A 26,861-nucleotide genomic window follows, 5' to 3' on the forward strand; every position below is an offset into this window, starting at 1 on the left:
CTACATCGCTAGGTGGCACATTGGCTTTGTTGGAGAGCGTGTGCACTTGCTGCGTGCTGTAAAGGTGTTTCCGATTACACTCGGCTCCATGTGCCAGGCAACTGGCATATTTCAGAATCTGCACAACTTGCATGACAAATTAAAAACCCGAGGAAGTTGATGTATACTGCAGAGAGTCGACTTTACATGGGCACATGGTGCTGTTTACTGTAAGTAGAGCACCAAGAATCAAGAGTTTTGACAGTAGAAGCTTTTATCCGGCTGCACTAAAATTTTACTGTGTGTGTGACTCACTGATGCAGGGGGCGACAGGGGAGCGGCTCTGCTGGTAGCCTTTGGCACAGCGGTTGCAGGTGATGCCAGTGACGCCATCTTTGCAGGGGCACTGGCCTGTGGTCTGGTTGCACGTCTTGCCAGCAGCACCCACAGGGTGGCAGTCACAGGCTGGGGTGGGGGTCGGGGCAGCAGGTGTGAAGGGAGAGAGGAAGAGAGAGAGAGTTTGTTGAATATCAATACTTCAAGTCTGGCACAGTCAAAACAGCGGATTCCTTTGTTAGAATGTTAAATCTGGCGGTGCCGGCCTGATGACATCGCTATGTGCCCTCACTTCCAAAACCTTTAGCCAGTGTCAAGCCGACGCCAACAGCAACAAGCAGTGCCCGAGTCACCTTGTTTTTCTAAAGCTTTAATAGGGTTTGATGGTTCTTTGCAAATTTCTGAAACATAAAGCTTTTTTTTTTTAGGAAGTTGAGTTTGAACCTACCAAGAGAGCCACTGAAGACATGAGAGAAGGTGGCAGCAGAGAGAGGATGAAACTAAATATTGTGAGTGAGAAGGGAAGCAGAGGACTGGGGAGAGTGTTTTAGTGCAGTCCAAACACAGCCTCCTGTGTGTCACCAGCATAAACAACCGTGGATCTAACCAAACCATGCTGTTAAATCAAATAAGCATTCATAATTTCAGGATAAAAATGCATACTTTAAATTTCACACCACTGCACTCAGACACTTACAGTAATGGAATATTAATATACATCATATTGATAATGTTGCTTCTTCTGCATCAGTTGGGTTCTATTTCTTTTGGTTATTTTTTTTGTATTTCTATATTTTCGTATGTTATAACAGAGGCGTTACCACCTGTTGACCACACATGGGGGAAGGGTGGGGGGGGTTAAATGCCTGAAACGAACCCAAAAGTGATGGTGTGTGTCTCAAAGCGCGGTTAGAGGGGATTAACCGCAGTAAAGAGCCTCAGAAAACACATTTGCCTTTTCCGGCAGGGCCGAGAGGTGCACAGGTGTCAGAGTGGCCGCGCTCCGTTTGAAGCTGGAGACATAAATCTGATGTTTCAGCGTCCGTGCAAAACCCTTGCTGCTTGGCTCACGCGGTTTGTGAATGAACTGAGGAAAATACACAGAGGAGGCTGTCAGAGGTCAAGTCAAGCCATCTCTGGTCGTCTACGCACACATCTGCTCCCACCCCCGGTCATCCGTGCGAGCTGAAGCCTGATCATAAAACAAGCTGCAACACATAAATGTTCCCCATCCACGGCTGCTTGGACTGTGCTAATAACCAGAAACTTGTTTTGCGTTTTAGCCCACAGGTTTCAGGTTTGCTACCTGTGAAAGAATACACTCAGTGCGGTGAGATCTGTGTGACAGGAGTCTGAAGAAGAGGCCGTTGTTTCCTCCGACTGATCGCCTGGCAGTACACCACATCAACTCAGTCTGCTCGACATAAACAAGTCACAAGCAATGTTAGATCTTCTCACTTCCCTTCTAAACAATCACAAGCTGTTAAGACTTCAGAGTTTACTGCCTGTGTGTCTACACCGCTCAGTAAACAACCCACAAATGCCAGATCTGAATAGGCTGTAAGAGGCAGGAGGGGGCGGTTGGTGTCAATCTCCACCCCCAGCCTTCCTCCTTGAACTGCTCTTTTTTTCTGAAGTTTTATGTGCAGGGGCTCGGGCCAGTTAAGACGCAGTAAAAACATCCTCAGAGGCTGATGACTTTTCAAGCCTTTTTTTGCGCCTGCAGACAGGACATGCACGGCGTTGGGCTTTCAGGCCTCTGACAGACGTTTGTTCCCTGTAAATGATTTGTGGCCCTCTGCGTGTTTCTGTGTGTGGTAATTTAAGGAAACCTGGTGAAAATCCAGTCAAAAGAAAGAGGCAACAGAGCACCGGAGGGGTTGAAGAGTTGTGAAGACTTTTTAGGACATTTGTGTTTGTGTTGTAACCAGATTTTAAATCAAAGGCTCTTTTCTCTGCTTTTCCTCTTTTCATCTACAAAATCTGAGTTTAAGGAGCATATTCTCTTGTGGGCATAGGCCATGTTCTCTATCATAAACCTGCAATTACTTTAAGACTTTTTTCACGACACCGAATATCATCGAACCCTAATTCAGAAAGATGATTTAAACAGACATCCAGTGTGGTTAATATTGGCCTGTGTTGCATCATGTGCTCTGAAGTCTCCTCTAAACGCCTTTAATCAATGTCCCCTGCGATAGGAGATACAGATACCAGCTGTACGGCTTGGATTGAAGACATCGTGCGCTGCAGCCAGACCATGTGGTGCTTGCCATGTTGCTTTTATTTTTCTGATGTTTTAATGCTCCTGACACTTTAAAGGGCTCCAGGAGCGGCTGGTGTCTGTGCAATTCCACTGCAGAGCTGGAGGCCTCGTCTTTAACAAGGGAAGCTGAGTGTGTGTTTTACATGGACGGACTACTACTGCTTGGACTTGTGTTTTATACCTTATGCATTTCAGATTGCTCCCACGACTGTTGGCCACTGCCGCAATGCAACTGAGAGCAACCTAAAGTTACAGGACTATAATAACATACAAAAGTGTATCGGCATGCAACCTACTGAGTCACAGCCATTTTAGAAGTGTATTATTCAACATATTTACACAGTATTTTTACAGTACCTTCCAACATTTAGAACGATTATGCCTTTGTTTTTCCCCCCAATCATACTGTCCATATCTGTCTCTACAACATTTGTTTCTCTCCACAACCCTCCTTTTTGGAATAACATACTGGAACAACTCTCCCATTTTAAAATTAGTGTGGCCTGATGATGTAAAGATATCCTGGATATGGTCAGCTTGTAGTACAGGCCTCAGGTCTTATTAGAAACAGGCATGGCATATTTGTTTTTCCAGGGCCGATGCTGCTCTTTTCCACATCTTTCTCAGTCTGTGTTTTATTGTTTCAAATATGCTAAAGATGCAACGTGTCAGCCACACTGACCTTTCACCTTCCAGACAAGGAACTGCTATCAATAATAGTAGATTAGCATTCTATTTATCATATTATCATCTATGTGCATGATCTCTTTCTGTCAGTATTTTTGAAAAGCAGCTGCATTAAATGATTGATTTTGAAGGTAGGTGGAGGTTTTGCCATCTTATGAGGGATGGCCAAACATCTGAGCACATCTCATATGGTGCCATTCCTGCACTCGTGGTGTTTGGTTACTGCTTGATGTGGCTGGAAAGCCAAAACTAGTGGGAGAGGAATTTTCACCCAATAGATCTTCACAGCTATGAAACGCTGGCAGCGCTCACAGCGCTCTTATTGAATATTCTGGATGAGATTCTTTACCTTCATCATCAGAATCAAGAGCGCTCCCTCTCTGTTATTGATTTGAATATTTTCCTAAGTAACACACGCAGGAAACTTTTGTTGATTTTGCAATTGCTCCAACAAGACAGAATAAATGCTTGGAGCATAAAATCAGGCTGAAATATAATTGCTTTAAATGTGAAATGCAGTAAAACACATGTTGTCATGAGAAACATTCTGGTCAAGCGATAAAATTGTGTGGTTTGTGATAGGAGGAGAGTTTTGGAGAGGGGCAAACGTGTTTCAGGCATTAGACAGCTGATATTTCCTACGGTACTGTGACAGTGTGTGTTTCTAATCATAACTTATTACTTATTGTAAATCTTTCCAGAATTGACACGATAACACAAATATTATTGAAGTTAGAACATCTCAATCAGCCTTTGTTTAAGCACTTAATAAACATTTAGCGCAGCATAATGCCAAATGAAATGTCAGAGTGAGCTTAAAGTTATAATCTCTGACAATTTCATATAAATACGTATTCAATGTGCTACTCTATTACTGATTGATATAACAGGGGATCCATCCGTGTTTGTATGAGGAGTTGTAAACACAGAGTGGTTGGTCATTCTTTCCGAGAAAAGCGATGTTTATAAAAGGTTTTATTTTGTGGTCAGCAGAAGAAGAACTGGACTTTTGGAAGGAGATAAAGAGGAATCTGTTATTAAAATGTGATTTCTGAGTTTACAAAACTGCTTAACTGACTCTTTGTATCGGCTTCTTACCTTTGCAGGCACGTCGGTGAGTGATGGGCCTGGCCATGTCTCTGTAAAAGCCCTCCTTGCAGTAGTGGCAGTGACGACCTGCAGTGTTGTGGCGACAGTTCATGCACACGCCTCCGCTCTTCCTCCCCGACAACTTATACAGCTCCATGTTGAATCGACAGCGACGGGCATGGAGGTTGCAGTTGCACGCTGCAGAAGAAAGAGGGTTAATGCTGTCAGCTGTGTAAATGCATTAGCAGATTATGAGAAGAGTGAAACATTATTTTCCGGAAAATTCCCTGCAGTCTAAATATCAGACTGTGCGTTAGAGGCAAATATATTATATTGTGTATATTACAAGAGAGCTGGGAGAGATTTTCCAGTGAGGCAGCGGTGAGTGGTTTATAATCTGCACTGTGGCTCTGTGCTTGGCTGCTTTTCCAGAGCTCATCAATCAAAGGTGATATTTGCAGGGCTCATTTTCTCCATTTCATAATTAATGAATCCGGCTCCTCTCAGCCCATCAGTTATTAATCACTGGAAAGATAGACATTCATTTTAAAAGTCACAGATGAGCAAAGACCTCTAAGATCTAATAAATGCCAGCCAGGTTCAGAAATAGGAATGAGCTGGAGCTGGTATTCTTCTCAATGAGCCAAGCCACAGTAAAACCGGACGTACGTATGTCCCAGCAAGCGTCCCCAGGGTGCACTTGAAACCCAACAGCTTTATGCCTCATCAACTCCCACCACGTTCCAGCAATACTTCAATCGCAGCGCTGACACTATTTGTTATCTCTGATCACTACGTGCGTACAGAGGTTTGCATCTGCATTTATGATGTTTACTCAGCAGATTGGCCTGTCTGTTGTGACAGGTTAAACCGGACATATTTCAAACCAAAGGCTAAAACAAAAGCAGAGCTGCTAATGAAAAGATGGCACGTTTAACTAGACACCAGCAACTAGCACCCGTCAGAGAACCCAGCAAAATACCTTCAGGAACGTCACTTTGGGAAACAGCAGAGTACTGTGCAGATTTGACTACATGACTTGTGTGTTGTGGAAGGAAGAGTTTTATGCTACATGACAGTAATTTAAAACATCTATCTTTTTCCAGATTTTCAGTCTTCTACAAAGTACATAATCTCTGGAATTATGTTTGAGCACTGAGGTAAGTCTGAGGAGTCTGGGAGTTCTTGACTTTGAGCTCTCAGCTCTCTTCAAGTCTTGTAATTCTGTATTTGCGTTGGATGGTAAGACAATCACACTTGCTTGGAGGTGCTTCAAGAAGATTAAATAAGTTCAGTCCCTCATCCCGACTAGCTGATACAGATCCCTGCTGCCAAGGTTAGATCAGCAGCTACATTAAACTCAATGTTCCCTGAAATGTTGGATTAGCTCTTTACAGTTGATCAAAATGACTGTTGGTGATGCAGGGTGGAGACTCCTTTATGTGTACAGTAAATGAAGACCCTACAGCCAATGAGACGGACCTGGCACCAGGTCCGGGAAGAGGCCCAGTTTTCCCAGGTTCCACACCATGGAAAAAAGGGGGAGTGAGCACATTCCCAGACTCCAATTGTTTATGCAACCAAATTTGCGCGTACACTAATGTTGCCATTAATGAAACACGGTTTCACTTATGGATCCATATCGAGGTAGTTCATGTTAGATACTGGCCAAAAATAGGAGCTGACAGGCAGCTGAAAGCTCGAGTTATATATGTTAATGCACCAATACAGCAGCATTGTGTGATGCTGAGATTAGCTTTGTCTGTCTGTGCTTCTAACGTGTGCGCATGTGAACACTTAAAGAGCCTGTCAGATCCTCTACTGAGGGCTGCCTGTGACGAAGAGCACAGCAGCTCCGGCAAGAGCAGCGCTGGTGGTGGCGGTGGCCGGTGTGATTATGATCAAGCATTTCAAACACACACACAGCTGTGAGCACTTGTGTCCATTAACACCTTGTAGCACAACATGAAAGCAGCGTCTCACATTTTCTCCTTTACGAAAGTACCGGCGGCCCTCTCACGGTATCGTCTCCATTTTCTTTTCGTGCAACGAGATCAGGCAGCAAAGTCCGTAGGTGACAGAGGAGGGAAATCTTTTCGTCCAAGTGTGGAAAATAAAAAAAAGCTTCAGTTGATTGAGCATGTGTTAACGCGATGGCTGAGAATGACTTTTACAGTGAGGGCGGTTCATGAATGAGAGAATTAGCGTCAGTAACTGAAAATGTGTACGGAAATGGGATTTCAAGTCAATAAAAAAGCAAATAAGAGCCAGTTTCAATTTCTTCATGATGGTGGTGTATGTGGTTTGCAGCTGAGCTGCAGATGCCCAAAGATCCTGGAATGTTTATGGGTTTGTTTTGAAGTGCTTGTGTGCATACATTCACACATGCTGAAACCCCCCATCCCCCACCCTTTTCAACAACCACAGCACCCACTAACCCAAATTAGGCTCAGTGGGGATAACTGAACACTGCTGAAGGTCATTCCTCAGTTCATTAACGCACTAAAGCCCGACTAGACCAAAAGAAATGTTCATAGTTCTTATCAGTTGGGGAGCCAAAAACAAGAGCTGCAAGTAGTGTCAAATAAGAATATAAATACACTGCCAACTCCTTCAATTCCTCCAGCTTCTTAATTTGAAACAAACACAAACACAGGCTGCAGCAAACTGGTGATTGTAGTGGAAAAAGTTGGAAAAAATAAAATAATTCGAGTGAAACTATTGTCCTCCTCTTTAGTTTATGGCCTGTCTAGTGTTACCTTGCTTTTTTGGTGAGTTACCCTGGCAGAAGATCATCTTACGGGCATATTCGGTTCTGTTCCAGCATTCATAGCAGGTACCTCAACAAGTTAATGTGCTCTGAACAAGCTCAGTTACTGATCTGTCAAGTGTACTATGACAAATTGGCCCGTAAAGACTGAAAATGAAATGCAAGTGTGTTTGTGGAGTGCACCGCTTCTCTGTTTCCCTCCATATGTTGATGATAAATCTGCCCTCATTTTTCCTTCACTCTGAGCAAAGCTGAGCCGGTAAAGCACAGCCAATTGATTTTGGATGCCTGTGGAAAACCCAAACCCCGTAGCTAAAATTGGTCCCACCACTGCCCCGTCCAGCCCCTCTGCAGCCCCCTTGGGTGCCTTCCATGCTTAGCCAAACAGACTCTGCTCCGTGAGCTGCCATCATGCATATGTGTGTGTCTGTGTATTTGGGCTGAGCTCCGCCTGGCTGTTCCAGCCACCTGCTCAGGGCTCCGGGGTAACACCCGGTTAATTGGCTCCTTATTAGAGCCAAGGAAGTGTACAGTGCAGACAAACACACTCAGACCAACCACAGAGAGACTCCAGAGGTAAAAAGTGAAAGGTCTAAACCCCAGTACTTGTGAAGTTGATTGCTTTAGGTAAAGCATTTCAGCTCCAGCCTTACTTGGAGCTGCATTTGCATCATGGCCTGCCGTAATTAAGTCATTGTGGCTCCGGCTCTTCCTCCATAAAAAACAGTGTCCTTCTCCTCTACAAAGCGTCTCCGTTCCATTTGTTAGCCTCATAACGCCATGTTTTGTAGGTCTGTTGAACTGAGCCTACCCTTCATTCCTCTCCCACCATTCCTTCTCAGACCTCATACTCTCACTGCCCTCCAACCCCCCCCACCCCACTCTCCCCTAGCCCTCTTCTCTCCCCCAGCCCTCTTCTCTCTGGATGGCATCAGGCAGGGAAAGATTTTAACAAGATTAAGCTGGACAGTTGCCAGCCTGGGAGGCCTGGTGTCAGTGGAGAGCTGAGTCCTTCGCTCTGTTCTGTCTCACTGGTCCACTTCACTTCCCCACATCTAAACATTGTTATCTCTGTTGTGCCTTTGCCTTCGCTGTCTCAGTTGCTTGGGTTCTTTTTTTCCCACTGGCACGATCACAGAACCTGACTTTTGCACGAGCACATTATCATGACGGATTGAATTAAAATAAGATTGATTGTGCAGCACGAAGTGCCCTCCAGGAGACATGTGATGCCGGGACTTGTTCAGAAATAGAAAGTGACAGATGGCCACTATGGCCACAGTGAAAATGGTGAGGAACTTTAGGGTGATCAATGGTCAGCTTGCGCCACTGACATTTAGTTGAAAGTAAAATAAGATATTAAGATAGGAAGGTAAAGGATAAGGAGGTGTCAAAGAAGCTTTTATGAGGTGTCCATCCTTTAACCAAAGCTCTATAGGGGAATGAAGCTACAGGCTCAATGGCAAAAGATTTTGCTTCTGAAATTTCAATGCATGTCTCCCATCCTTCCTGCCAAAGGCTGTTGTCCTTTAAATACCGTCACTTGAGCTTTCGGTTAATGTTCACATTAGATCAAAATTTTGCTGATGAGCTTGGCCAGGTCACAGCGATGGCGGCTGATTAGCTCAACGGCTTATGTTAGCCACCAAACCGCAGTGCAGTCACTGTAAGCAAGCAAATGTATATTTTTCCTTAACAGCCTCGGAGTCTCGCTTCCCGCAATGCCGGCTCACAGCCAGAAACCGCATATTTTCTCATACAATGGAGCACATGGCCTTCAACGTGGCAGGACACTTACGAAAATAAAACACACAAGAGCAGAAAAAAATTTAGTAGTGAGAAATATCGAAAATACATAATAAACTGTTAGGAGGAAGGGAAAGGTTAAAGCAATATTAATCTGTGACAGAAGACGGTTACGAGAGGATGGAGAGGAAGAGTTTGCTGGCGGGGACACCTCAGGAGGTAATTATTACCATCTGCAAAGGAGAGCTGAGGGCGGGGGGGCTGAGAGAGGTGGGCATCCCATCAGTTTGCTTTGGCACAAGGATGAAACACTACATCACACAACCAGATTACATGTGGCGTGCACGTATGCACAAATGCAGGGAGATGAACACGCACACACCGACGCAGACTTTCTCTGGGCCTCAGGCTGCTGCAGAGAGTTTCCTGAAGAGAGGCGAGCAGTTGGATGCTGTTATATGATGCTTTGCTGTTTGGTTCAGCGTTCTTTGATTGCTACAAAATCTTTACGGGAAGGTTTGTAGAATGAGTGAAATATCAGCCTTTGTGGGACGGACATAAGTGAGGAAAACAGAGTAATGACAAAAACAGGAACAGAGAAAAGAGAATGGAAAAGCGATCTAAAATGACCAAGCGCTGATGATAATGTGGACTGATCACACACACTACCTCACACACACACACACACACGCACACACACACACACACACACACACACACACACACACACACACACACACACACACACACACACACACACACTGCATCTTTGTTGTCCCAGTGTCTCCTGCTAACTCCCCTAGGGACATCATTTCAGAAAGCTGCTGATTTTGGAACAACATTCCTTGACTGTGTAATTGTTGGAAAACACAGGCAAAGTTTTTCTTTAAAAAAAAGAAAGTAAAAAAATCACTTGCTTTTGCTCAGCAACTGAATCCCCCACCACCTCGAACACCAGGGCGAAGGGGCAGGAGTTGTCTTTAAGTCAGTGAACAAAAGTAATAGCACAGAACATACATGCAAGACATATGATGGCAGTTCTGGCTTTGCTCTTCTGTGTTTAGAAAGTCACCCAGTTTAGCTCCAGATAGTTACGTTTCTTCTGACCGCAGAGATGATATGACACAATAGTTATTTTCATTTTGTCGTAGTTAACAGAGATTTAAAGGTAACCAAGTAACCAAGAGTTAAACAGATAGTGTTGCAAACTTACAAACACTATTTATTATTATTACTAAGTTATAATCAATTCAACTGTTTAAATTTCAGTCAATTGAATAAATTGGCTACATATATCCACAAACCTCTAGACTGGAATTAGTTGTGGGGACATTAATTTTGTGTAATGTGGTAATTCAAACAAGTTGTAAAGTCATGTGGTGTGGTAAGAAAAATGTGCCCAACCCCAACTGCTTTGGAGGGGTAAAAAATAAATACATACATATAATGAGTGAAATATGATGTTGTTAAGAGAATGAGTTAAGCCTAAGAAGTGTCTTGGCAAACATGCACGTCAACTAGAACATAGGTTTGACCTCTGCTTGCCCTTGGAGGAGATTTGGAGGGGAGGGGAGAGCTAACGGTGTGAAAGGGCCGAGGCCTAGTTTGAAATTCTAATCAGCATCATATAACCATCTGCCCTCTTGTCAGTGCAATCAAAAGAGCGAAAATAAAGAACCCCGAGAAAAAAAAAAAAAAATGGAGAAATGAACTTGTGCTTCTGTGGTCTTCAGAGTTTCCACAGCTCTTTACAGATCTGAGGTCTGATCGTGAGCTCTGTTCCTGGCTGGCCTCTTCCTTTGACACACACACACCTCTGCTGGATCACAGCGCTTCCCCTAAGAAACCCATCTGTCAAATCCCCCCTAATTCCAGCTAATAGGTTCCAAAAACCAAGGGCCGAGCCCACTAAAAACCACAAGCTTCCATGAAAAAAGTTTGACTTGGCTTCTGAAAAGGTTTGCAACTTTAAAATGTCTCTTTTGAGTCGCTTTCTATGGTTAAAGTTGAACATAAAGTCAGTGACTCACTCATTAGCGCGGAATACATGAGCTAATAACCATGACTGTGCAAAAGGTAATTCGTTTTTATATGTTCATTCTAATTTGTGGGATTTTCCTGAGGTGGTGACTCCACAGAAGCTATTCATTTAGTTATGGCTGTTATTTCCCTGGGGAAAAAACCATGAACCCTGTGTTACTCCCTGGAGATGATGTATCAAAATTCTCTGTTAAAATGGTTAAAATGAAACCAAAACATTGCAGAAGCTCCCAGGACACCCACTCTACTACCAGCAACAGCTCATCTCAATTTAATGGCAACTTAAACCAAAAGATGACCTTCCTGTGGCCTTTATATTGATGAATACACACCAGCGGCCGCTACTGGAAACAGAGTTGGATTGGCTGTCCCATTAGGAAAGGACTGGGTTTGACCTTGGGCTCGCACTGTTCCAGAGCAGAGTCCACATCAGAGAGATGAAGATCCGGAGCACAAAAGAGCTTAGCGCCACAGCCAAACAGGGTCATGATGGCTGCAGAAACCATCAGGCGCTAAGAGCTCTTACACCCTCATAAATTATCATCTACTTTGGACGTCACATTGTCATTGAGTCCACAAGAGGCCTCTTCATCTTAAATGGCGGCACGTTATTATGGCACGGGCCACTGGCCCACATTGGAAGTCAGCATCAGACCTGCACATACAAGACTGTCAGCAGAAAAAAGCCCATACTCCATCACAACCGGTAACCAAATACTCCAGCTCCTATCCATCTGTTTCCTCATTCTGTCTCAGATAAATCACCGCTTTTTCCATCATGTCTCCCTCAATACAAACAGACACACTCCTTTACAAGGCCGCCCTCTCTGACTACTGGAACAGGGATTTATAAACCAACGTCCCAATGTGGAATTCATAGCGAAGGAGGCGGCAGATGGTGGGTGTATGTGTGTGGCTGGCGTCTGGAGACGTACACGAGTTCAGACGGTTGCTACATGTCAAACATGTCAAGCAGCAATGTGACTGTTGGGTCTGGAACACAGGATAAAATCCTTTGAGTCAATTCCTTCCCAGTGGGAGCGTAAAACCACGCATGATCGTTGCGAGCAATGCAACACCTATCAGCAGACATGTGATTTCTCAAGGGCAGAGTCGAGGCGGGCGTGAAACAGCAATCGATTCAGCTCTTTCTCTGGCTGCTTTACATTCCTCATTACCCACAATCCTCACCCTGTCAACTTAACCTCATCACCGTCCCACAAAGGATCGTGACCTCGGCCTCCTCAGTCCTCCTCCCAACCCAAACAGCCGCAGGGCCTCACGGAGGCGCTGGTGACGTCTCCTTGGCTATGTAACGTGCCACTCAAGTACTTGGCTAATCTAGATATGCGCACCTCGTCACCTCAGAGTTGTGACTGAAGGTTTCTCGCTGCTGCCTGTCATCCGTCCACTGCTTCAGAACCAAACCAACTCGGCGGGAGTGGATCGGATGAATGGGCTTTAATATACACTGAGAGGCCTTTTAAAAGTTCTCCTGCCACTCTGAGTATATTCTGGAAACATTTCTTCCGGAATAAGCTGTAAAAAGAGGATTGGAAAACAAAATAAGGGACATCTGGGAGTAACTATTTGGCACATTAAAAATGTGCGATCAGGTATAACGTGCAACTATGTATCAACACTGGGATTAGGTCATCATTTTTGGCCGGGGCAGGCGGGCTCTTTAGTCCAGAAATCGTGGATGGAAGTTACATGTCAGGCCCGTAGAGAAGAAAGCTACGGGAAGCGGGTGTAACATTTCGGAAACGGCTACGGGACATTTGAAAGAGGGTGTGTGGAAAACTGTGTGCATGAGCACACTGAGGGATTTACAGGATATTGTTGCAGAAAGAGCAGGGTGTGTACGGGTGTGTGCCTGTATCTCTGAGCCGAGTAAGTGAGGGTGTCAGGGAGGGAAGAATGGCCAAAATATGGTGTTTTTGGCACAGGAGGTTGGATTGGTTGGCCTATTTGAAATGTATGTACTCCTCTGGAGATCTGGCGGGGTTTGACGTTAAATATGATGCAGGCCGGCATACTGACTCATTATGGCTGTTAGAAAAATAAAGGCTGTTTTCAAAGCTCTGCTCCTGTTTTCTTTTTGTTGTTCATTACCCTGGCTTTAATTTTATTTCATTAGGGTAAATGGTGAGGAAGGGGAGACAGACTTAATTGACCTAAATTAGGTTGCTCCTAGTATGACTCGTTATGCTAACAAACCAATGTTGTTAAAACTGCCGCCGAGGAAACAGCAACATATTGGAGGACTAATTTGTGAACACACGTGGTTAAAACACGCGTGAATCTCTCTTACAACCGTTAAATCAACGTTTGCTTTTAATATAACAACTAAACCCATATTATTTTATGGCCCATTTAACTATAGTCTTAACAAATGCAAGTGTAATCAATCTACATTTACAAAATGGCCACAGAAAAGGACATAATTCCTGTCTGGGCAATTTTCACACAAAGCAAACATATTGTGAAGTAAAAGCCAACAAAACCAAATGACATTATTGGATGGATTAAATGAATCAGCATAGCAGTGAGTCACACTGTTGTCATCTTTATTCCTGATTGTGAAAAACTGATTTCTCTGTGGAGGACCAGTAAATACAGGGCAGGTTGTTGGGAAATGCAAAAGGACGAGATGGATTTCTTAAAGACGTTGCCAGACTTGCCAGCTCAACTGCTGCTACCACCACTCTCGGGCGTCACCTGTGTAAACACAAACTCATCTGGTATGTTCTGGAAAAACTCCTAATTGCCCTTGCGACAGCCAACCACAGGTCATAGTTTGTGGATGTGTATGTTTTTAAATTGCATGACTGGTTTTATTATATCCTCAAAATAAGTGGTGAAAAGTTCAGCTGTCCGAAGCCTAAATAAAGTGCATGGATTTCAAATAATGAAGAAGAAGAAGACAAATAGAAGCACTGGTAAAGGATGATGAATACAAGGTGGACTTACGCAGACATTCGTTGGCCTCGCGGGCGTTGGCCCTCTGCCAGGGCCGGTCATAGTGAAAGGGCTTGCAGCGGTCACACTCGGGTCCCTCTGTGTTGTGTTTGCAATCACACACCAGCTTTCCTTCTTTGTCTTTCAGGCAACGGGATGCATGTCCGTTGCACTTACACCTGCCGCCCACCTGGAAGTCACTCACCGCGTAGAAATAAGCCGGCAGTGTTGACGTCACGCCCGTGGGCTCATCGTCTCTCCCCCCGTTGTTGCTTCCAGGCCCCAGACCCAGCTCTCTGGGCAGCTGTGGGCGGCTGAAAACTACACGGATATCAGTGACTGTCACCCAGTCCTGGAGGACTGGGCTGTTGTCAAAGTCTTTTCCAGAGGGTCTTCCGTCTAAAGTGCTGAAGGCAATGAGGCCTCCAGAAAGTGGGTAGAGGTCAGTGTGGCCATCTGTGCACAGCGCCTCCTGTTCATTCTGCTTGGTGATGGTAGCTTTATTGGGCCGGTTGTACATACGCCGACACTGTGACGAGTAGAACTGGTAGGGCATCCAGGTCTTGCCGTAGTCCATGCTCTTATATATGGCCAGGGACTCGGGTCTTGGTGAACAGAACTGCAAGCTGACGTAGGTGATCTCAAACTTTTTACCCAGGGAGAGGGTAAGAGTAACATTGTGTGGTGAGGTGTTCAGGTTCTCGGACTGCCAGCAGGTGAGGTTGTGGGCTGAGTTCAGGTCCGTGAGGTAGGAAGCAGGGTGTGCACGACGTGGGTCAGCTGCATCACAGATTTGGCATGTGCGCACAGACGGACGATCATCGCCTCGCTCCACTACGCTACAAGAACGGGAAGGTGGCCGGCCACATACGCTGGACACCATCACCTCCTTGCCAAAGGCAGCATTGATAAATTCTGGGATACATCGGCGGGCAGCGCCTGTGTCATCATAGCAAGGGTCCTGAGGCGTTTGCTGCCCTGCAAAGGGATTGGTGGCACTGTGTGTGGAGGCTAAGCATGCAAGAATGCACAATCCCAGCAGGCTCCTCCAGGGTTCCCTCATCCTGATCAGAGGGTCTGTGTGTGAAACTGAGTCTGTGCTGGTGATCTTTGTGTCTTTGTGTGTGCACTAACAATTGGAGGGTGTGTACGTGTATGTGCTCGTTCGTGTGTGTGTGTGTGTGTGCGCGCGTCTAAGTGTGAGAGTATAAGTGTTGCAGTCTGTGCGTGTGACTTTCACCGATGTGTTTATAATTAGGGTGTCTGAGCTCAGTGACCCTTCACTTCGGGGCTGGCCAGAGCCCTTCCTGTAAGAGAGGGAAACAAACACAATGGTCAGAGTCGCAGACATGTTTTTACCATAAAAGGATCTAATATATAAAACTGACACTGGCTGAATTTTACAGTATAAAAATAAGCTTTAAAGGAAATGAAATTGTGGACTTAGACTCTTTCATTGACCGGGAGAAGCGGAGGACAAATGTGACCATTTAAAGAGAGACATTAGAGGTTACGTTTGACTGCGTCCAGAATTTCAATGCCGGTCTCTCATTCAGAGCTCCCGTTCGGGTTGAACTCAGCCAAAGCTTCTGGACATGCTTGAGCAGCATGGCAGAAGTTACCCTATAATCCCTGATGATACCACATCCCAGTGTCCAATAGCAGAACCTCTGCTTTAAGAGCTCTGTGTTTTATTTTGGCCTTTTTTAATCAATTCCTGTGCAGATTTGAAGAGAAATAAACACCACAACTATGACATTTGCCGATCCAAGACAGGACAACCATCAAGTTCGATATTTGACAAAAGAAGATAAGACATCTGAAGACCATTAACATTAAACTAATGGAGGATATGTGACTCAAAGCTGGAGATCAAAGCTCTAAGCTCAGTTACCTGGATGGCGTAATTCACACACTTGCAGCTCAACGGGAGGTCAAAGGAGAGTGAAAGTTTGAAGGGACAGAGGGGGAAATCTTTAGGACAAAGAAAAAGACAGAAATGTATACCAGTTTTTTCCTTTGCTAATCCCCTTTTTATTTCTTTGGGTGTCAAATCTAGAAGAATCCTACTTCAAAACAGACAGCTTAGGGGTTGTGAAGGCATCTTAACCCTCTTAGTGAGGTATTTATTAAAATACAATGAGTCACGACCACCTCCTCTTACCCTCAGCCTCTACAACGCAGCATCCCCTTTTTCAGTGTGGATGAACAATAGGCCGTCCTTCTATCCACTTCAGTTGAGCAGGGAAGGCAGACAGACGGATTTAATGGAAGCTGAAAAACAGAAGTCTCCTTCTTCTATTTTGAATATGAGGGGTCCAAAGCTAGACACCCTCCAAAGAGCCCAACGGCCTGGTAAATAGGACCACTCTTCTGTGCTCAAGTGCTTAAACCATGCCATGTGGCCTTTTCTTAAGAACAAACAAACTGGGTCTTGAGGGAAAAATGTGTGAGGGACTTATCCAGAGCAGAAAGATTGGGAGGAGAAAAAAAGCCAGCTGCTTGTAATGCCTGGTGCTTGATGGATCATTTCAAATAGACAACTTTCCTATTTTGCAGAATGTGAAACATCCAGAGGACACAGTCAAATCCAAAACACCGTCAACTGTTTCAAATACTTGTAAAGCTCACATTTTTTCACATTATGTTCACAGGATTCAATGATCCTTCCCAACAAGATCTGAAGTTCCCTCTGCAATTCTGGAAACATCACAGAAAAGAATCCTCTAATATTCAACACATGCAAAGTCGATTCCAGGACATCAGCCCGCTTATGAATGACCGGGGAGAGACGAGAGTGCCAGGACAGTTGAGGACATTGATCACTGGCATATGTGTGAGGATGAGGAGGTTAAAGCGGGCATGGGGGCTGCAGTTCTTCAGCCAAGGCACTCCGTCAAATCTCTGGCCATAGTAAAGTTGGCAGTCCACAGCGGCCACAGGGGAGGCCATGAGCAGACAACTGATGGAATTAGCAAATTGTTTGTAGGCCTAGCTACATTAGCAGTGGGCTCATCCAAGAGAAAAAGGGACCTGGGGAGAGATGAAGGAGCAGAAAGGAGAAGACAGGGTAGAAATTTTGACAGCTGACGAGGGAAAAGAAAAAAAAAGACGGATGTTGAGAATTACGCAGGCTCAGATTTGACGGGCATGTTGTTGAGGAAGTGAGAGGAAGTTCGAAAAGTTGGACCAGATGAAAACCAGGCCTGTCGGAAAATATACGACAAGCTTAAGAGACTAAAAAAAGAGGACAAACGGGCAAAGAAGAGATTAAGTTAGAAAAAAGAGGGACTCGTGAAGAGGCAAAGACACAGCGAGGGGCACGACAGTGATGGAGCGCAATGAGTTGCGGGAGTGCGAGCAAGGACAGATATGGATGGAGAGAGAGGAAACTTGACAGAGACAGAGCGGGATGTTGGAGGGAAGATATAAAAACGGGAGGGAGGAACAGAGGGGTGACAGATGACAGTAGAGGGCTGCATTGGTCTGCGTCTGAACTCTGGATGACTAAATATGGTGCAGTCCGCGTGTCGCCGGCCTGCTGGGAAATTGTTCCAGGGTCTGGTGCTGTCAGGCGCGTCTGGCATATGAACGTGTAGGTTAAACAAAGGGGAGAACAGTGACACGGCTCTTTCCTTCCACTCTGTACCCTCAACTCTGCAAGAGCTCTGCAAGTCCGAGCAAACACATGAAGCTGGCTCTCACTGAAAGACTCAGAGATTATCAGAAAACCCTCAAACTCTCTGCCAGCCGTGCGAGGATGTTGGCATTGTGGGGAAGCAGGTTGAAATTCGAATTTTGAGGAATCGTTTGTATCCTGGATATGGTGTTTAAGACGCCACCGGGTCTGCTCGGCCTGGGGGCAGACGTGGTATTTCGTTAAACGTGGTTGACGCAGCAACAGCTTCAGCTCAGCGCTTCCATCCACGACAAGGGATTAAACAGAAAAACGCAGCATTGTTTTGTTCCATTTAACACGATAGAAGCTGTGAAAACAAATATGGAACAACTCCTCAAATAGATTCTGTTCCTCTGAGTTTAATATCAGCTCTCAATCTGGGCAGGTTTTTCTTTAACAGTGCAAAATGTATTGCATTTTTTCACAGGTTGCACCAAACACCATCTATATGTGGAATCTGTGCGGCAGCTTATTCACCAAGTGAATGGCTTTATTGAGTGGGGCGACAATTACAAACAGCGGCATTCCTCTGTGGATTAAAGGCAAAAAAAAAAACCAACAAAAAATCCCCGTTGGCGAAGCTTCTGACATGTTAAACAATTTGTGGTGTGGATCATGGTTAAAAATATTAATATGCTGTTAAAGCAAAGAGTTGGAAGACACTCAGAGGTTTCATTTGTCTCTGACAACCCAATTAGAAGAGGTAGAGGATGGAGGGAAGAGGGGAGAGAAAATGGATGAATAAGCAGTGGGTGACAAAGAGGGAGTGGCAGCAGAAACAGGGGGATGACAGGGTGGTCTGGTGGTTGCGGCCACGTTTTTTCAGCTTCTCCCTGTCACCAGGAGATCATCCCATGTTGAGTTCTAGCTCTTTCAAGCGTGGGCGCCTCTGTCAGAGTTCACAGATTAGGAAAACAGAAGTTGGTGAGAGGCTTTATTTGGCTTGGAGGTAGAGGAGGGCACTGTGGGAGGTGCGGAGAGGAGAGAGGGACAGCTGAGCCACTTTGTATCCCAAGTGGGAGCTTTTCACGCTGTTCTAGAGAGCTGCCACGCAGGCCCCCGCGAAGACTGGGGGTGAATGCAAGTCGACGGGGTTGCTTCTCTCGGATGACAGCAAGCTGGGGCCCGAACTGGTGCCCTGCTGTCCCCCCAGCCTGCTGTACAGTAATCCCTGGTGGGTCCATTAGCAACTGCCCAGAACCATGGAGGACTTTTTAATTGGCTAACAACAGACTGCCTCCACTCTCATTATCATTACAGAGAGTTGAGTTGTATGGATATAAAAGAAGCAGCAGCAAAGTCAGACAATCCCCCGTGTGTAGATTTGAAGAGGTCGTTGATGCAGGATTATTATAATTACAGAAAATCCTGTTGATGTTTAGAGTCAAACTGAGAGAAGGCTCAACGGGTGACATCTTATTTGACTTTAAATTTTATACATTTTGATTTGTGCTTGATACCAGTGAAATGCACACACACACACACACACACACACACACACACACACACACACACACACACACACACACACACACACTTGTTTAAAAAGTAAATAAACCTGTCCAGATGTATCAACATGACTGACAGGCTTCAGGTAACAGGGGTCAGATATTAACGCTCTGAACTCCACGTGACGATAGGCCCCTCTGCAGTGTTGATGACGATACTGTTTTCTGGGTAAGCACGCAAGAGTGTGTGGGAGGTGGGTGTAGGAGTTCCTCGCTGGCATTCATTAGGGACAAACTGAGGAGGATGGGAGGAGGAGCAGGGAGGGCCGAGGGCAGGAGGGGGTCAGCTTCACAGCTGAGAGTATCATTAGTTGAGGGGATCACTGACAAATTTTTAAAGCCCACTTATGTCTGCTGAGTCGACCCGTGTGTGTGTGTGTATGTGTGTGTGTGTGTGTGTGTGTGTGTGTGTGTGTGTGTGTGTGTGTGTGTGCGTGACACATTTCTAAAGGATCGTTTTTGCTGCTTTGGTCTTAAGTCCAAGTTTCAGAACCGCCATTATATCGCATGTAATCTGGCAGAAAAGAGAGAGAAAGAAAGAAAGACAGAACGCCCAGTAGAGGAATGCAGCAGCTTCTTTGGCTCAGCCCGCACGGCTGGCCCAGAGTCTAACAGTGGTTCTTTAAATCAACAGAACCTGATCCAGGACCAAACAGAAGAACAAAAAAGACAGAGAGTCCAGGGCAGAATATGAGGTCAGGCTAGTTGTCGCAGATTTATCGACAGGAAGTTTTGCTAAGCTACTGCGCTCTGTGATCGCACACATGCATGGTGGTTCCAAAGCAGGGGCAAAAGTGCTGAAAGGACAAGTTGTGGTGTGTATTTCTGCTAATAAAATATCCTGCCATTTCAGTGTTTTTGGTGAGAAACTGGGAGCTCTGAGAAGGGAAAGGATGTGTGCAGGCAGACGGGTCTGAGTGGTGGTGACTTATTTCGCTCACAGTGAATTCATGAGAAACGAGGCATGAAAAGATGCAAATATTTAGAGATATTTCACTTGCCTGGATGTCTCAACATATCCAGCCATTGTTCTGTTTTGTGAGGCAACAACAAACTGTTTTTGTGGTCCGTGTTGACTGGGTGGAATGGAATGAAAAAGCAAATGTGATGCTGACTTTTAGCCAGACTTCTGACTATTCCAACTATGAGGTGACTGAACTTTCAAATGGTATTTTAAAAATCTGATTTTTTTTCCCCCCTCACTGGGTTTAACAGAAAATATGTTTAAAAAAAGTGTTCAGATTACAAATGAAGTATAGGGAATTGTAGAGCATCACCGCATAACATGCTTGTGTGCTTGCTAAGTATTACATAAATTATCACTATAGGCTCGCATTTCTACTGTCAGAGATTTGAAAGTGAAGAAATGCGAGTTCAAAAACACTCTTTCGAATATCGGAGATATTTGCCTTGCATGTGCCGTCAAGATGTGTGAGGAGAACACCCCGCGCCACTGGCAGACGCACTCTTCAACATTGTCACTGGACGGCAGCCATGTGGCATCTTTACAGAGATGATAAAAACATGCAAAAAATGCTGAAAGGTTAAAGATTCTGGAGCGCTCTGTTTTGAGGACGTGTGGGTGGGAGGATTAAGGGCTCCTTGACTGAACATTTCCCATGAACCTGAGCGCAATCCTGACCACAGCTCTGCAGCGCTGTGGTGGGACGGCGGCGGTCGAGGAGAGGCAGGTGAAATACTCCCCAATACGAGAGGAAGTAACTTGTTGGGAGAGATGGAAGGACTTAGGGAGAGGAGAGGTGAGCTCCAAAGCTCTTTGAAGGCTGGCTGCGGTAGGCAGAGCCGCGGTTTTCCCAAAAAAGCCCCCCCTGACAGGAAAACAGTCTCTTTTTTTTTTTCCATTGCACAAGAACAACCTCTACCCCACAGCCGAAAGCGAGGACCAGCTTTGAACTTTGAGGGGGGAAAAAAACCCACAAATGATTTTATTAAGTGCTCGGTACACTCACAGAGCTGTGCACGTCGCTCTTAAACACACACGCTGGTGATGGACAGACACTGCTGGGTCTCAGAGTGCCCACGCTCACATATGCAGACACATTTCTAAAACATGTCAAAAATGGTGACTCATCAAGCCAGTCTCCCTACTCTGTCTGTCCCGTTTCCCTCCTAATCTCCACCTCAACTCCCTCAAAGTTGCTGGCATGCAGCGAGTGACCTCAAGTTCAAAGGTCGGTGGTCTCTTTGTGTAGAGGAAAAAAAACGACTAATTGTCTGTATTATAGTTTGACTAGGTGTGCAGGCATGGGTTGTCCTGCTCTCTTTCCACCTTCTTCACTTCTTTCTTCCTTATTTGGGTTGAGTTCCTAATAGATTGAATGTTAAAATGTCTGAGAAAGTAACTGATGTGAGCGAATGTAAGCGCATCTGCAGCTGCTTCAGTCCGTCGGCCTGATTTATTGTAATGCAGTTCTGACATCTCTGCAGATCAGGAAAAAGCAAAGCTCCATACACCTCAACACACAATTAATTAAAAGGATAACATCCCACTGAAGAAAAGATGGGGAAACTACCCAGACTGAGACCTTGTCGTGGCCTCTGTAGGTTGAGTGGTGGATTAAGGTTAAGGATGGAGTTAGAGAAATATTTTTGTCCACAATTGTGGACAAAAATAAGCAAAGTCGACAATTTGGTTAGAGACAGAAAACAAACAGTGGTCTCTTATGTTAAATATTGACCTATACGGGGATTGACTGGCTTGCAGTTTCATGATAAATTCAGCCCCACCTCCATCTTGTTTTTTTTGTGTGGAAATGCTGATGTGTAACTGTGAGTGATCTGAGCCAGCAGCAGCAACAGTAGCAGAAACAGCAGCAGCAGCAGCAGCAGCAGCAGCAGCAGCAGCAGCAGCAGCTACAGCAGCAGCAGCAGCAGCAGCAGCAGCAGCAGCAGCAGCAGCACAGTGGTCCTTCAGGCCTTTTGAAGAACCAGCCAATCATAAGTCATTCAGTGTCTGCTGTGTGTATCCAGATCAGATAGCGATAGCTGCTATGGATGTATGGAGAGCCGTGGACCTCACACACAGACATCCTCCTCTGCATCTGGAGGAAGTGTGTGGCTGACACATGCGGGCCTCGCAGGGTGCAGGGAGCGGCAGGATGAGACATGTGAGCCAACCCCCCCCCCCAGATCCTCTCTGTGCGCTGAGAGCCCAACATGGGGTGTTGTGCCGTTGAATGACAGGTATTTTAACAGGAAACACACACGCACGCACGCACACACACACACATGCACACACACACAATTTGTCACTCTAAGACAAAACACACGACCACTTAAGTCAGCACAAGAGCAGTGTTTTAACTTCTGTCTCACCTCGGAGGAGGAGACAGTGGATTTCTGAGTGTCTGACTGTGTAATGTGGGTATTTACACACCACATCCATCTCCAGGCATCAAACCGCAACATTAATCTGCCATTCAAGAGGGGTGTTAGACTGTGGAATGAGTGCCAGAGGCAGATAGGACGGCCCCTGCTGCACAGCTGTAATAAGAAAGCTTGATTTGATCCCTGGGTTCACAGACAGTCTCACCAGCAAGGTTATTGGTTCAGTATTACAGAAGAATAACTAGCTGGAAGGTACAAAAGTGAAGAACAGGGAGTGACTACTAAGGTGAGAGTTATCCCTTAACTCTGCACCATCAAAATGTTGAAGCCACAGAAGGAAAATATACTGAGATGTTGATTTTACACTGTGTGAGTTCTGAGGAATTGTTTTTACATTCAGCAGCACACGCACATAAAACCAGCACTTCGGTGGCTCTGGGTTGGTTATCAGGTCATGTGTCTTCAGGTGAGCCTCTGCTGTTCTGTTATTGATCACTGAATTGTTTGATTAATTTAAGTAATAGGGAAATTTGGGAAATACCAGCAAATAGGGGGGGGAAACTCCTTAATTTATCAGGTGAATGCACAGTTTTCCTCTAACTGCAACTTTGGCATCATATCTGACCTTAGTGAGCAGAAGGAACCACTGATGCCTTCATGGACTTATTCAGCAGAGTGAGAAGTAGGTCAAGTGGGTGACACTGTTTCAGTCTGCAATATTTAGGATAAGGGGTTCAGGCCTCTCTTGTCCCTACTTATGAGGGGAAAACAGATTAAATCAAAAAGGGCGGAGCTGCTTCTGGCTGTCAGGCTTTTGTTTCCGGTTACCTTCACCACTGAAATGGTTCCAGAGAAGCTGTATGATAATGTACAATTAAAAACATCAGAACTCCCGTTAACACAATACCATATTAAACCATCAGAGGAATCTAGAAAATTTCCGTTTAAAATAAAAACTAAAATTTTGAAGAGCAAGATATTTCAAAGAAACAAATGTTGAGCTTAATTTGGCGTCTGGATTCCCAGCTCACTGACTCAGGGAGACAATCACTGGCATGTAAATTGGATTCGATTTTCTTTTATTATTGTTCTTGTAATTAATAGTAGTAATACTATTAGTATTATTATTGTTCTCTTGTCGGTAGGATTCACACTTGCAAGCTGAGGAGATGAACACCTGTCCGTGACCTGTGCGCCAGCGCAGCGATCTTCCAACCACCCAAACACCAGTCAGGGAAACTTCAGTCAGTTCTTGACTGTCATTTTGTCAGAACAATTATCAATCAAGACCTCTGGAACAATCAGAACAGAAGCGCCCTCACTTCCTATTTCAGATATGGGATCAGTAAAACTGAAATCTAATCGCCACGAAAACAACGCGTAACGCGTGTAAGACTCAGAGAGAGCGATTAGAAACTTACCCAGTCAAGCTGTGAATTTACAAATATGTCTCCTGAGATCCACGACAATTAATGTGCGGCGTACTCTTCGGTCAGAAACTGTCCTCCCCGAGTGCTCAACTGTCTCCGGCTTCTTCCCGTCGCTTCGTTCTTTCCCTCAAGGACCAGAGAAACGCGCTAATCAGAGGTGAGGGGACACCACGGAGGAGCGCAGCCATCCGCCCCCGAAGCAGAAACCAAGTGAAAACTGTCCCGAACTGCCATGGGTTGTAAAGCGAACCCGAAATAGGCTACTCCCCATTAAAATCAAACCCAGATTTCCCCAACTCGTGGATGAGCGGGAGAGAGAGAGAGAGAGAGAGAGAGAGAGAGAGAATGTGTGTGTGTGTGTGTGTGTGTGTGTGTGTGTGTGTGAGAGAGAGAGAGAGAGAGAGAGAGAGAGGCAAATGTTCGCTGCGCTTTGGTGAGGCGTTCAGATTTAAAAGTGAAGGCTAATTACACACAAACGTAAAACAACAACGAACCCGGATAAGTTGGTTCAGCAACACAACTGGACTCACTTCCTCAGCACTCTCGCTCCTCACGCCTCACGCACTCGTCTTGCCTGAGCCGCCCGCACAGAGTGGCCGCCGCGGCGCGCAGCCATATGGCGCTCGTAATGAGAGCGCAACGCGGAACCTGTTGAAACGGAGCAGGGACCTATAGCGGGGCTCCGGGGGCCACAGAAACGAGAGGCAGATGCAGAATGTTATAACTTATTAATCCTCATAATTGTCCAAGACATATTGGACATATTACCCGAAATGCTGACATTTTACCACTATTATAAGAAAAGTAAACAGCGCGTTATGGTTTGCATCCTGTGGACCTTCTTTTGTGCGTGTGAGTTATAAAGTATATGTGACTATGTGCCATTCATAAGGCATTAGGCTGCTCCTCATCTAAAGGTAGAGCAGCTGTCGAACAGGAAATCTCGGGCTGAGTGGGGGGGTTGCCTTTTTGGACGAGGAATTAGAGCAAATGTGAGTATTCTGAGTTGGATTTTTTTATTGGTTGAGGATTAACTTCGTCAGTGCGCACACGCGTTCTGTTCCTTCAGAAGGCCAGCAGCAGTCTCATGTGTAGTCTTTACGGGCAACGTTTGCGCCGTGTGTTTGGGCAGGTGCCGTCTGTTATTCAAGCATCGTGGTCGATCACCTACCCCATCCCCTCCACCGCCCTGCTGTAAGCTGATCAACATTCCTCCCGTATTTACTGTACCATCCTCTGGGGGGACACGCCGCCCGGGCCCGGGCCGGTCCGGCCCAGGACGGAGCTCTGTAGCTTTACGCTCACACAAACGACGCTTAAAAAAAGAGAGAAGCAAATGCCGCATCTGAAACAGATGAACACGCACGTTCATGGAGCACCTGCAGCCGATGCTAATTAATGGTGTCAGTGACAGTTAATGGGTTTGGATACCGGAGGGAAATGTGTGCCAGATTTAGCAGGAAAATGGGCTAAAATGGAAAAAGGCAATCAAACTCGAGCCAGGGCGAGATGGGTTGTGGTGCCACAACATTTTTTTCCCTTTGTTAACTGATCATTTTAATTCAGGAAACCTGCAACCTACATTTTTGGTCTATTATTCCTCCTTTTGAATCTCGGGCCTCGTGTCCAATTTTGGTTCCATGAGCCTTTATTTTGTACTTCTACGGCTCACTAATCCAGGTCATAGATCCCGTCCCAATCTAACCAGCATAGACGAGTTTTAATGTTTATGAAATACAAAATAAAATAGATTTTGCTGGAATCTGAAGATCAGATTGAGCCTCTCTCCAGTCATCCACAGCAGAAAATCGTAAAAGACACAATAAAAGAATGAAAGGAAACAAGAGCAACAATAGGCAACACACTCACTGGCTGTCAGTGGACTCTCAGGCGGGGAGCTCTCCTCGGTCCTCTAGTTGTTGCACTTGGAACACTTGTCTGATTTTGTCTGGTACAACAAGTCTCAGCGGTGCGTCTGCTCACGACCCCGGGGCTTCAGAGCTGGGCTCCCTGCAGCAGACACCCTGGAGAAAATGCTTTTTCCTCGCTTCATGTTTTTTTTCGCACCCCTGCTGCTCAGCGCAGGATGAGATGCTTACCTTGTCCGGGTGGGGGCGAAAACTGCTACCTGGTGTTAAACGGGGAGCAAGCGCCCTCTTGTGGATAAGCGCCGTTATTATCCAACTATCTAAATTAAGGTTTATGGTCAACCACAATAATTCCTACTGATGTCAGGGTTGATCTTGAGTTTTTACTTCAACTTGTAAAATGATCGCAGTCTCAGTATTTATGAGGTTTTGGCATCATTGTGCTGCTAAATCTGTTTTCACAGTGTTTGGAAATGTCATTATCTGGACTTAAAAGGACATTTACTGTTTTTTTTAAATAATAGTTCATCTTCATTTACACCAGTCTAACACATAAAAAAAAATAATTTATTTATTCTTTTCAATAAGGTTTCTTTATGTTTACCTATAATAAATATACAGTCAGCAGTACAAATGAACATGATAATATCCAACACTTGAACTGTCAGCACACTTAACAGATTCCAAATGCAGTTACGTGATAAATGAAGCTTCTCTCATTGTGGCACCTTTATTACTTAGAAAAAAAAAAACCCTGCAATGTTGTTCAGATCCCTGCTGATGCCCTTCCGTTCAGCAGTCAAAGTGTTTGGCTGCACAGTAAAAGCAGCACATCCTATATCCATATGTCCTTACAGTCAGGGGTAGCGGAGTGGGCCAAACATGGACAGAGTGGAACCCTGTGGACTGTTAATTAGATGTCTGCTGGTGAGGTGAGGGTTACAGCAGGGATTGAGGAAGAAAAATAGCTTAAAACAGCAAGAAGAGTGCGCTCAGAATGTACTTGAACTGTCATTGAGTTCCTATGTTAAGATAAACAGCTCAAGCGCCTCTCAGCAGACCCTCAGGATCAAGCAACAGGCAGCAGGAGGCTCCGATTGGTTACTCTCCCTCTGCCGACTCATCTTAAGTCAGGACGACATGTTGGCGTTATT

The 26,861-nt window shown here is 45.3% G+C and overlaps 1 protein-coding gene across 2 annotated transcripts in view; it reads right to left on the reverse strand.

Moving 5' to 3' along the window:
• The window catches only part of ntn2 (netrin 2), a 34,584-nt gene extending 8,723 nt beyond the window's left edge, over positions 1-25,861 (reverse strand). The window contains exons 1-4 of one of the 2 annotated variants that reach the window (XM_011603404.2): positions 25,709-25,861; positions 13,887-15,181; positions 4,367-4,555; positions 295-444 (exon numbers count right to left, since the gene is read on the reverse strand). In XM_011603404.2, coding sequence (XP_011601706.1) covers positions 295-444; positions 4,367-4,555; positions 13,887-14,937 — 1,390 coding nt within the window. In that variant the 5' untranslated portion in view covers positions 14,938-15,181; positions 25,709-25,861. Of the gene's footprint in view, positions 1-294; positions 445-4,366; positions 4,556-13,886; positions 15,182-23,830; positions 24,164-25,708 lie in introns of those variants that run through there. The other variant, XM_003961423.3, reaches the window with a different exon arrangement.
• Between the last annotated feature and the right edge of the window lie 1,000 nt (positions 25,862-26,861).

The sequence above is a fragment of the Takifugu rubripes genome, chromosome 1 (genome assembly GCF_901000725.2).
Source record: "Takifugu rubripes chromosome 1, fTakRub1.2, whole genome shotgun sequence".
Classification (NCBI taxonomy): Eukaryota; Metazoa; Chordata; class Actinopteri; order Tetraodontiformes; family Tetraodontidae; genus Takifugu; species Takifugu rubripes.